The 13,102-nt window shown below is 42.1% G+C and overlaps 1 protein-coding gene across 1 annotated transcript; it reads right to left on the minus strand.

Annotated features, from left to right (window-relative positions):
* Positions 1–11,648: 11,648 nt before the first annotated feature.
* LOC142165067 (uncharacterized) lies at positions 11,649–12,311 on the minus strand. The gene has a single exon (XM_075223703.1). The coding sequence runs from the start codon at positions 12,309–12,311 to the stop codon at positions 11,649–11,651; it is 663 nt and encodes a 220-aa protein (XP_075079804.1).
* Between the last annotated feature and the right edge of the window lie 791 nt (positions 12,312–13,102).

Below are 13,102 nucleotides of genomic sequence, written 5' to 3' on the forward strand. Positions count from 1 at the left end.
GAAATGAAGCAAAAATTACTTAAAACAGATAAAAGAAGCGAAGTCATGAGCGCAGCTCAGTACAAAAACTATTTGATGACCTAAAATGGGAAAAAAGCTATTTATACTAAGCTGACAATTTTGGACAAAAATACCCCGGCGGGGCTAGTGCAGATCGCACAAAATCAAGTGCGACCGCACTAAGGCTCTTGACTTGAATATCTAGCTCTCTGAACTTGGGCAATGCGGACCGCACAAAATCAAGTGTGGCCGCAATGAATCCAATGCGGACCGCAGAAAATCCTTTGCGGCCACATTGCCTTTTGGCCTGAGATGTACACTCTCTAAACTTCACTTGTGCGGACTGCACAGAATGGTGTGCGGTCGCACTGGCCTTGTTTGACTGGGCTTTGCCTTGTTTTGGTACTTATGCAGTTTCACTCCCTTTTGAGCTGGTTTTTTGACACCTTGTCACCTTGTTGATCAAACCTGCAATCAACCACAACTTGTGAGCCTTTGGGACTATTTTGTACACATTTCTAATCAAAACTTGAGCATGAAGGAGTGTAAAATGCATTATAATTCCTAGTTATCATGCGGCCGCGCTCAAACCACGCTCGAACCACGCTAGTGTCCGCGTATATGGCTAAGTGTATTGTCCTATTTTTCTGCTCTAGTGCGGTCGCGCAAGAATGGATCAACATTTTTTGTCTTCTTTTCTTTCTTCTTTCACATGTACTCAGCTCCGAGGGGTTTCTCTTGCTTTAATTTAGCTCAAAACACTGTCCTATGTCCTCAGAAGCACAACTAACTCCTGCAAAACATGAAATTCACAATTAGAGCCAATTTATCGTCATTTAACCTTCCTAGAACGGTGAAGCATAGTCAATTTGGGGCATAAATAGTCACCAAACTACATGAATCTAGCCTATTATCAACACCCCACACTTAAATCATTGCTAGTCCCCAAGCAATCCACCATACTCTATAAAGGTTCCTTCACTAAGCTTTTCCTTAACGTATTACACCAAGAACATATCACCAAAGTTGCGTCTAACAGTGTAACATATTTTCCTCAAGAGTCAACTCTCACGTGTCGTCCAACATTCATACTTACTCAAGTTACTCTATACAGAGGTCAAAACTTACCTTTCCTTCGTGAATCAAATGCCCTCACATCATACAAGAGAGTAGTTCCACAAATAATATCATTAAGAACAATTAGGAACTTAGATAGAATTCACTCACTCTCAGAAAGAATATTCATATGCCACAAAGATGCATCATAGGCTTGCCCGTAGTGTACAATTCTACTAATCGAGCTCATTTAGTCTAAGATCAATTAGGACTTTATTTGGTTGTAATGTAGGCTAAGGGACGGGTAGGATATATTTGGATATAGTGACTAACCTCTCTAAGCACTTTTAATACAATCACTTTTGCATTAAGAACCATACTTATGTCAGACCATACATTCCACCACACTTCTATTTATAATACCCCAAACTCCTTTAGGTGCAATTGTATCAAGTCACCTCTTATCAAGGACTAAATTTACATATTTTCTTTTCTCTTTTTTTAAGGTGGCGCTTATTCTTTCCTTTTTCAACGCACTGCACCTTTTTTCTCTATTTCTTTGGTTCCACTCGAAAACCAAACCACCACCCCACTGGGAGGTAAAGGGGTTCAAACAGATGGGCTGTTCAAACATTTGGGTAAGGTTTGTAATGAGGTTGCCAAAGAAACAGGCCTATAGGCTCAATGGGGTTAACTACTATGTAGCGCATTTAGGTGGGTCTACTTTATATATCTAGCTTAACAAAGAAATGCCTATATCACTTTTAAGACTGAATAAAGCTACTATTTCGCTTTGCAGACACACAGAACAAGAGCTAGGCATCAAGTGCAGAGCATAGAATACAATACAACTCACACACACATGGCACATGACTCACTTCATATTGGCTTATCAAAACACTCTCGGTTGAGTACTCAAGTCAGTTACAAACATACAAATTAAGGCACTCTACCAAGAATCAACAAATGAGACTAATCGCCAGACTCTAGTATCTACTGTGTTCAGATGTATCAACGCTAAGGGCTTCTCTTCCTATTTCAGCTCATCGCCCATAAGTACCAACTAAAAACTAGAAACAAAATAAACAAAAACTAACTACACCCGATTCAAGCAAAACCCTTGGAAAAGAACCGAGGCCCAAAGAAAAACCAAGGGGGAGTTACTACAATACCTAAATAGAAAAAAATCTTTTTGTATTTTTTTAGACTTACTTCCCTCAAGAAAACTGTCTAAAAGATCCGTCATCAGGAAGAGTCAAACATATTTCTGGTTTATTTTTTATTTTTTTTATAGAGATTTTCTCGTCGACTTAGACCCTCAAGAACTCGTCGAAAGAGATCCATTGTTGGGACAAGTCGACTTACCTACTTTGACTGCTACTCAAAACCACAAAAACAAAGAAAAAATAAAAACAATCAAGTTCTTACATATATACACATCACCGAAGTATCCCCCACCCCACACTTGAAAAGAAGACATGTCCTCATGGCGTACAAAATAAAGAACAGTGAGGTAAAAGAACTTCCCTGATGGATCAACCTTGATCGGAGACCGTCCCCGGGTCTAAATGACATGCACGACCTAGAGCTTGCAGCCAGCTCAATATTTTCTTCTTAGATTTAACCTGCTGGGTGGCCACCGCATCAACACACGTACTTAAGTCATCGACCGAGGTATGCAACTCTGCCACCTCCCGCTCTAAAGCTGCTAACTGGGTAACTCGACCGCCCTAGATGGTCCTGCAGCCTCTGCAACCTGCGCATGGGTGGGCGAGTCGGCTCTTACTTCCTACTACTTATCCTTTCCTTCCTCAGATTCATCGAAGTTGGCACTATCATCACAACCAGGTGCCATAGTCTCCTTTCTAGTAGTCACCTTGTTAGCTCGAAACTTTCCCTCTCTCGGCACTTTTCCATCCACATTCAAATTTTCTAGCACCCAAGCTGCCCTACAAAGCCTAGTGACTAGTGAGGGGAAAAAGAAACCATACCTCTTCACTGGACATCGTGTAAATATCTCCTCGTGCATAAGCTTGGCCACGTCAAAGTTGTGACCATTTATAAAGCACCAAATTAAAGTAGCTCGAGGAGCATTCATTTCCGTGGTGTTGGAGGACGGGAGTAGACGGTTGTTGATGACATACAACCAGCACTTGCCTTCAAAGGTGAGTGCCACTGAATGGAACTTCTTCCCATATTTATCCATACAATCTCCTTGCTGGGTACACATATGGTTTCAAATAATCTCTCCCACTGACTATATTTTCTGCCATACAGTTCATAATAATCGTCCAACTCCTCCACCGGTACGGGCAGCTGGTATATCCTCCGAATAGCCTCAACAGAGGCATCCACAACCTTCTTGTGCATTGTTACTACACCATCCACATGTTCTTTAACATTGGAATAGAATTCACGTACAACCATCACATTCTCCTCATCTGGTTCTTTAAAGAAGATTTGTAACCCACGCCTGACCAGCTCATTATACAAGTTGGGACAGCCCAGTTGGAGCGACCCTATATCTATGCCCCTCTCTGGTATTGGTTTCTTGGAGATCTTATCAGCAAAATAGTCTTGAGCCATGGTGGAGACGAACCTGTTACTATCAAAAGGATGAGCAAGAGCTGATCGGCACGCCCTGGAAGATCCAACTTGCGCGTTGGATGAAGCACCGGTGGCTCGGCATTTCCTGGAGGGTGCCATAGTACCTAGAATAAGAATAACATTAGCACAACATAAAATGTGTGACTCAACTACGGTTACTCAGACTTCACCCGCACAATTGGTCACAACTACCATTGACACTCACTGAGGCATTTAAACAAACACTTTGTGGGCATCATTTATCGGAACCCCCAATTAAACATAATATAACCCAATTACTACCACAATTGCCCCAAATTCATCCAACTAAGTTAAGAGATACAACTCCACAAACATCACCACCCACAAGCTCTACGTATACACTACAAATTACTTCTATGAAAAGAAAAGAAAAACTACTACAAAATTAAGAAGTCAAACGAAAATCCACAAAAATTGGCAAAATGAAAACCTTACCTGAAGTGGGAGGAGATTGTGAGAAGTGAAGAAGAGTAGTGGAGGGATTGGCTTGAACCTTGGGGAATTAGGACTGGGATTATTTGGGAATGGAGTAGAGGGGAAATTGGAGAATAGGGGAGTTAGGGATGGTATTTGTGGCGTTGAGTGTTGATAGGAGAAGAGGGGAATAGTTAGGATGGGGGGTAAACAAAATACACAATTAAAATACAAAATAAGAAAATAAAAAAATGTTAAGTTAAACAAATTGACAGCTTGAACGGAACTAGCGCGGTCTGAGCGCAGCCGCGCTAGCAAAACATAATGGTTGGCCATATGCGCGGTCACTAGCGCGGGCGCGCTCTTGGCCGAAAATCTGAGGCGGAATGTTTGGCTATATGCGCGGTAATTAGCGCGTATGCGCTTCTCGGTGAAAAGCTGAGACTTGGCCATTTGCGCGGCCACTAGCGCGGGTGCGCTCCTGGGCCTCGAAAGTTTTCCACTTTTTACCTTTTCCTTCAGCGTTTGATGGACTTATCACTCACCCAAGCTTACCTGCACTGGTTAGTACTTACCAAAATCAAAAATAACAAATACTAACTGTCACACCTCCTTTTTCCGCACCCGAGAGGGTACAAGGAGTTTTTTCCAATTAAAGGACAATCGAAACGGGATTTGTTTATTTATTTCAGAGTCACCACTTGGGAGATTTAGGGTGTCCCAAGTCACCAATTTTAATCCCGAATCGAGGAAAAGAATGACTCCATATTACAGTCTGCGTACCAGAAATCCGGATAAGGAATTCTGTTAACCCGGGAGAAGGTGTTAGGCATTCCCGAGTTCCGTGGTTCTAGCACGGTCGCTTAACTGTTATATTCGGCTTGATTATCTGATTTTATACAAATATGAACTTATGTGCAGATTTTAACCTTTACCGCTTTTATTATATTTTTTTAGAGGAATATGAACATCGTTTAAAACATGTCTTTGGATTGCGTCACATGAAATGCACCCGCGATCCAGAACATATTTTATTCAATGTTTTAGGATTTGGAGTTGGGTCGCATGAAATGCACACCCGATTTTAAGAAGGTAAGATTATTAAACACGCGCCTAAAGAGACTATCGTATTATTATCCTGGGAAGGCCGCGAATTTTGCTAAACGGCCTGTCCCGAAGTCTAAGTATTTTAATATATACATTCAATGAGGGCCCCGCAGCTTGTGCATTTTATTTGTCGAGGCTCATCTCATCTTTTTATTTTGAAAGGATATCCTATAGCGGCTATATTTCTTGTCGCATTTGTCTCTACCAGTTGAAAGCAGAAATCGCCCTAGTTAATTACATGCTTACAGTTATTTACAGCAGGGTTCCGAATGCTTTTCAAACAAAAATCAGAAACAGAGCCACACCCATGGGCGAGCGATCGGACCTCATTGGCCCAAACCCAGCTTATGCGGGATTCGCCAGGCCTGGGCCACTGATTTTCCGGTGAAGGCCTGCTTAGCCCGTTTCAACTTGGGCTCGACCTTCGTGAGGTTGAGGTCAAAAACTTGTATCTTCGTTCTAAAGGGGTGGTTTATCAGTTATAACAGGGCAGTTTATCAAAGGAAATGAAATATGCTAACAATGGATAGTTTTATACTTGACATGCATTTAAGGACATGTTAATCACAAACATAGCTAATTTATAAGACGTAGCCTACTGTACTGCCAATCCTTTTGTCTGTCAACCTACACACAATATGATATTAAATTACCCTATATTTACATTCACTATATAAGAGGACTAACTCCAGTATCCAGGCAAGAATGTAAACCATTACACATTGCATGATATTCGACACAACAAACTATATGTGGAAATAAACATCTTCAAATCTTCTCTTTGTATTCATGCTCAACTTTCAGGTTACATTGATAGTGTATTAGTCGTGTAACTGGTATGGAAAGCAAAAGAAGAAGGAGAATGATCAGCAACAACAACCAAATAGCAACAACACAACAATAACAACCAGCAACAACAACCAACAACAATTAGGAGGCCCACAGGTGATCGAGCATCAAACAGACAATCCCAGAAACAGAGTAGAAAATAGCAGAAAAGCCCAGAATATTTAATGTAACAGCACCAACAGTTCAACAATCACAAACAGCTCGGCAAACAACCCAACAACAGTTGGCAAAGACAGCTTGACCAACTTGCACCCTTATGCAGTTTTCATGCAGTGTTTGGTTACAATATTCTGAAAGTTTCTTTATGTTTCTTTCTTTCAGTTTTCCCAACCTAAAATCTCTCTGAAGACTAAAAATGTCCAGCCCCTTTTATGTTCTGAAACCGTCCTATTTATAGGCAGAAATGGCAAGCATTAAGCTGCCTTGAACCCTTTTCCTCCTTCCTGCCCATAACTTCTTTTTAAACTAAAAGTATTCCCCATGCCCATCCATTCGACAGGCCTTAAGCCTGTATTTTCTGCCCAAAAGCATGGGCAGCCCCTTTTTTATTCAATCAGCCCCAAGCTAACAAGTTTGGCTCCCCACTATTACGTTATTTTAATCCTAATCCAGTACCCTATTTGTCAGCTCATTTAAACTAATCATTTATGTTCTTTTTTACACCCAAACTACCCTTGTTAAACCCTGATTATTACTGTCCTAAACCATTGCAGCATCAGGGCATTTTGAACTTCTAAAAGTTCAAATTCAAAACTGCCCTAGCCTGAGTCTTTTAATTGTTTATAATGCAGTTACAAACTACTTTCAAACAATGTCAAGCAATCAATTAACAACAAAAGGCTCGTTCACTCATGTGAAGTTGTATGAATTAGAATATTTGAACCTTCAGTTATAGGAAACTAATCGACGACGTTTATCAAATCGACTATACTAATTATGACAAGAAATAACTAGTCGATCACATAAATAACACGTACAGGGTCCCGAATGGCTTCAGACAACTTCGCACAATCACTGGGAGGCCATGTGAACTATCTATTCGATGACTAATCTCATCGAGCATATATATCACAAGACGTATTCACATATACACAGAAGAACAAATGACCAAATAAAAGGTCTTTACAAAGACGGGAGAAAATTAAACAAAAATACCAGAAACAACAAACAACTACAACAAAACATGCTAACAAATTTAGACAATACTCAAACCAAACTAAAAGGAAAAGGAAAACTTACTGTTGGAGCTTTAACCAAGAACGGACCAGACCTGAACCAGTTTTGACCATTTGAGGCCGAACAAACCTTAATCGGGGTGTTCTCGACCGAGAAAACCTTGATTAAGGCCTATTAGGTCCCAAAATCCCCATGAAACTGACCGGATTCCCCAGGTTCTTCTATTCCAGAGTTTGAATCTTCAGATTTGGGATTTTAGGATTTGTGGGTAGATTCGGTCCAAACCAAGCTTGGTTTGGTCACGAGGGAGGTCAGGGGGTTGTCCAGTGTGAGTTTGGGTTGGTTTGGTGTAGATCGGGGTTTGGTCTCGAATCTTCAAATCAAGATTCGATATGATGGAGGGTGATTCGAGGCTAGGGGGTAGCAGATTTGGTTTGGGGTGGTGAGATGCATCAGGGGTATTAAGGGGGTGGTCACCGGCGTCCTTGCTGCCGGCTTTACGGGGAAGGTGAAGGGGGGCGGCTAGGGTTTGGGACATTAGGGTTGGGCTCTTGGGGACGATGGAACCGGGGGTGTTTGGATAGGGGGGCGTGGGGTGTGATGGAGGGTTTATATACGGAAGGGGGAGATAGATCAAGGTCGTTAGATCAAGTGATCTCAACGGCTTGGATCTACTGGTGATGGACGAGACGGGGTCGTTTAGCTTAAGTGAGGGGTTGGGTTGAACCGGTTACTGGGTCGGGTTTGGAAACGGGTTGCTGAAGGGGGTCCTGGGCCGTTGGATTGGCCTGGATGGACGGCTCAGATCAAATGCCTTTATATGGCGTCGTTTGGGGGGTTTGCCTGAGGCCTGGTTTGGACTGGGTCAGATGCAATTGATTTTGGGCCTCAAAATTCAGAATAAAAATAGGCCCACTCCGATTTCTAAACAATTTGCACTAATTCTTTGGTTTTCTAATTTTAAACACAATTAAAAATAAAACAAAATTTAAAACACCCATTAATTAACACTTAACACATTTATCACACACATATTAAAATATTTAAATAGGTTAAATCACATCCTAGAATAAAAGATGCATATTTTGTGAATTTTCTTTTAATGACCGAATTATGGCTTAATTACCATGACATACATATTTTGTATTTTGTTTGTTAAGATTCAATGAAAAAATGGACAGAAACACAAATGACTACCAGCACATGTCACGTGAAAATTGTACCGCGATGCCATTTATTATTTTTGATTTCTTTTGGAGTGATTGTTCGTGGAGCAAAAATCACGTGCTTACACTAACTATACTAAAGTCACTACGTATTGGGTTGTCTCCCAACTAGCGCCTTAGTTAATGTCATGGCACGACAATTACAACAAGTCAATGGGTAGCCTCCGATGTAGTGCCCGATTTAACGTCACGACACGACGCAGATGAGCACATTTAAGGCTCACTCGACTTCTGAGGTTCAGTCAGATGGATCACTGACACTTCCTTGGTTTCATCCATGCCCATATATGGTTTCAATCTTTGCCCATTGACTCTAAATGTATGAGAATTTTTCTCTGAGGCAATCTCTATGGCACCTGAAGGGAGCACTTCGACCACCTGAAATGGTCCAGACCATCCTGACTTGAGTTTACCTGGAAATAGCCTTAATCTTGAGTTATAAAGCAACTCCATGTCTACGGGATTGAAATTTTGCTCAACAATATTCTTGTCGTACAACCTCTTCATTCTCTCCTTGTATAACCTCGTGCTCTCGAGAACAAGAAATCGGAACTCGTCTAGCTCATGCAATTCTGTGACTCTATTTGTTCCTGCAGCCTCAGTGTCCAAATTTAGCTGTTTCATTGCCCACCAAGCTCTATGTTCTAGTTCTACTAGCAAGTGATAGGCCTTCCCGAACACCAACTTGTATGGTGACATACCAATTGGTGTTTTGAAAGCGGTTCTGTAGGCCCAAAGTGCATCATCTAGCTTTTTCGCCCAATCAGTTCTTGTGGCATTCACAGTCGTGGTCAACACACTCTTTATTTCTCTATTCGACACTTCGACCTGTCCACTAGTCTGAGGATGATATGGGGTTGCCACCTTGTGGCGCATATCGTACTTTGCTAGCAATTTCTCGAAGGCTCGATTGCAGAAGTAAGTGCCTCCGTCACTGATAATAGCTCTCAGGGTCGCGAAACAGGTGAATATATTCTTCTTCAAAAAACCCACCACCACCCTTGCATCATTGGTGGGGAGTGTCGCAGCTTCCACCCATGTGGACACGTAATCTACAGCAACAAGTATGTACTTATTGCCAAAGAAACTGACAAAGGGGCCCATGAAGTCTAACCCACATACATCGAACACTTCAACCTCTTGAATTGTGTTCATAGGAATCTCATGGCGGCAGGAAATGTTCCCGGTTTGCTGACATTCATCACAGCCCTTCGCCCGTTGATATGCATCCTTAAACACTGTTGGCCAGTAGAACCCAGCTTCTAAAACTTTTGTTGCCATCCTGACTCCTCCAAAATGTCCGCTATATGCCGATGCGTGACATGCTAGATCATGTCGTCAACACAAATTTTAAATAGAAAAGGTTCATCCCAGTAATACATGTGGCAGTCACGGTAAAACTTTTTCTTTTGCACAGAGGAAAGGTCATAGGGAACTATACCGCTTGCCAGGTTATTTGCAAAGTTTGCATACCATGGCACTTCCTCAAGGCTTGTGGCGAGTAGCTGCTCGTCTGGAAAAGTTTCTAGAATATACTCTACCTCAACTGAGTTTTCAGCTCATTCAAGTCGTGATAAATGATCAACGACCTGGTTTTTCGTGCCCTTACGGTCATGAATCTCAAGGTCGAACTCTTGCAGTAACAACACCCAACAAATCAGGCGCGGTTTGAACTCCTTCTTTTCAATCAAGTACCGGAGAGCAGCATGATCAGTGTATACAATTACCTTAGAGCCAATCAAGTATAATCTAAACTTGTCGAATGTGAAAAGCATAGCCATCATATCTTTTTCAGTCATAGTGTAATTCAGTTAGGCTCCACTCAACATTCTACTGGTATAGTAAATTGGGTGCATAAATTTGTCTTTCCACTATCCTAGCACTGCCCCCACTGCATAGTCACTGGCGTCACACATGATTTCGAATGATTGCTCCTAGTCGGGGGCAACAATGATGGGTGTTGTGACCAGTCTCTTTTTTAACTCCTCGAATGCTATCTTGCAATCATCAGAAAACATGAAAGAGTGATCTTTTTCTAACAACTTATAGAGAGGGTTGGCAATTTTTGAAAAGTCTTTAATGAATCTCCAGTAAAAACCGGCATGCTCGAGGAAGCTCCTGATTACCTTGACTGATGTGGAGGGTGGCAGCTTTTCTATCATATCAACTTTAGCACAATCCATCTCGATTCCCTTACTTGATACCCGGTGTCCCAAGACTATACCCTCTTGTACCATGAAATGACACTTTTCCCAGTTAAGTACAAGGTTAGTCTTAATACATCTTTTCAACACTCGGGTCAGGTTTGTAAGGCACTCATCGAATGAGTTTCCTACCACTGAGAAATCGTCCAGGAACACCTCCATTATGTCTTCGACCATGTTAGTGAATATGGCCATCATGCACCTTTGGACTGTGGCGGGTGCATTGCATAGGCCAAAAGGCATCCTCCGGAAGGCATAAATCCCATATGGACATGTGAATGAGGTCTTTTCTATGTCCTCTGGTGCAATGGAGATTTAGTTGTACCCTGAGTACCCATCCAGAAAACAAAAGTGGGACCTCCCTACCAGTCTGTCAAGCATCTGATCAATGAAAGGAAGTGGGAAGTGGTCTTTCCGGGGGCCAGATTCAATTTCCTATAGTCCATACAAATTCTCCAGCCGGTGACGGTTCTTGTAGAGATCAACTCATTGTTATCATTTTTTACCACCGCCATACCACCCTTCTTAGGAACACATTGCACCGAGCTAACCCAGTTGCTATCAGAGATGGGGAAAATGATTCCCGCATCCAACCACTTAATGACCTCTTTCTTCACCACTTCCTTTATGTTGGGGTTCAGCCTCCTTTGGTGCTTCCTGGAAAGTTTGTACCCCTTTTCCAGCAGAATTTTATGCATACAGTATGTCGGGATGATTCCCTTAATGTTTGCCATGGTCCACCCGATGACAGTCTTGCACTCTCTGAGTACCTGCAAAAGTTGTTGTGCCTGCACATCTAACAAACTAGATGGGATAATAATAGGTAATATGGAGTTAGGTCCTAGGAACACATACCTGAGATGGGCGTGCAGTGGCTTCAACTCTAGCTGTGGTGGTTCTTCTATGGATGACTTGGCTGGAGGAGATTCTCTGTATTCTAAGTGTAGTGGCTCGAATTCAAGTGTTCTCTCCCAAAACCCTCTGCCCTCTAGAGCCAGCACCCATTCTGCCAATTCTTCCCCTTCACCTCATCTAAATTCACAAGACATATAACAAGAGGATCCTCAATAGTCAGTATCTCATCATCCTCTTCCACTATTACATCCACGACATCAATAAGAGAATAATTGGCGAATTCACTTGGTCGCTTCATAGATTTCTGCACTTTGAATGTTATCTCCTCATCGCTCAACCTCATATTGAGCTCCCCAGTTTCACAATCAATGAGGGCTCGCCCTGTGGCCAGGAACGACCTTCCCAAAATTATGGGAATTTCTTCATCCACTCTACAATCCAGAATTACAAAATCTATAGGGAACACAAATTTCCCTACATGTACTAACACGTCATCCATAATACCTGAGGGTCTTTTCACAGTTCTGTTAGCCAGCTGCAACAATATAGACGTGGGTCTAGCTCTTCTAATCCCCAACCTCTTATAGATCGCCAGGGGCATAAAATTTATGCTAACTCCCAAATTACAGAGTGTCTTGGCAAAGGCAAAGTTACCAATGGTGTAGGGAATTGTGAAACTCCCTGGATCAGAAGACTTCTCAGCAACTGATTTAGTCACCACAGCACTGCAGGTCTGAGTTAGAGTCACTGTGGCCAAATCTTGGAAGTCAAATTTTCGGGACATCAAGTCCTTCATCATTTTTTCATAACCAGGCATCTCCTTCAAAGCATCAATCAATGGAATATTTACCTGGATTTGTTAAACATCTCCAAGAATTTCTTGTATTGTTCCTCTTTCTGGTATTTGGCCAGCCTCTATGGGAATGGTGCTGGAGGTCTCTTCTTCCCAATGATTTGGGTTTTCTCTTTGTCAGCCACAACCTCAATTACCGGTTCTTGGGCTATCTCAGCTTCTTTCTCAGCCTCAATCTGTGTGTTGGTTTCTTTCTGGGCAGACTGTACTGTTACCTCTGTCAGTTTTGCTGAATCATCTAGCTCAATGGGCACTAGTACAAGTGTCTCAGCATATTTGTTTTCTCGAGCCCTCTCTTGCTCCAAGTCTAAGTCTCTGCCATTACGTAGACTCACTGCTATCAGCTACTTCGGGCCTTGATCTTTTTGATTTACCTGAGTGTCTGCAGGCAATGTCCCATGAGGACAATTTTTTAAAGACATCAAGATCTGGCCCATATGCACTTCAATATTCTTTATGGCTGACTTATGTGCATCTACTCTTTCACTTATTTTCGCATTTGACCGAATAACCTGTTGCATTATTGCCTCAAGTTTAGCAAACCCATCTTCCTGTCTCCCACCATGTTACTGCCGAGGAGGATGATAATCCTGTTGCTGATTTTGGTTGTTGTATCCCTATAGCCTTTGGTAGGGTGCCACATTATTATGAGGTCGCATGGCTCCCATATTTCCATTGTTGTGATGTGGCTGGACTGGCCTGTATGGCTATTTCTATTGGCGCAATTCTGACCA

The sequence above is a fragment of the Nicotiana tabacum genome, chromosome 10 (genome assembly GCF_000715075.1).
Source record: "Nicotiana tabacum cultivar K326 chromosome 10, ASM71507v2, whole genome shotgun sequence".
In the NCBI taxonomy this organism is placed as follows: Eukaryota; Viridiplantae; Streptophyta; class Magnoliopsida; order Solanales; family Solanaceae; genus Nicotiana; species Nicotiana tabacum.

Coding starts and splice junctions, on each gene's coding strand:
- LOC142165067 (XM_075223703.1), bottom strand. CDS start 12,311: ATGAAGGACTTGATGTCCCGAAAATTTGACTTCCAAGATTTGGCCACA.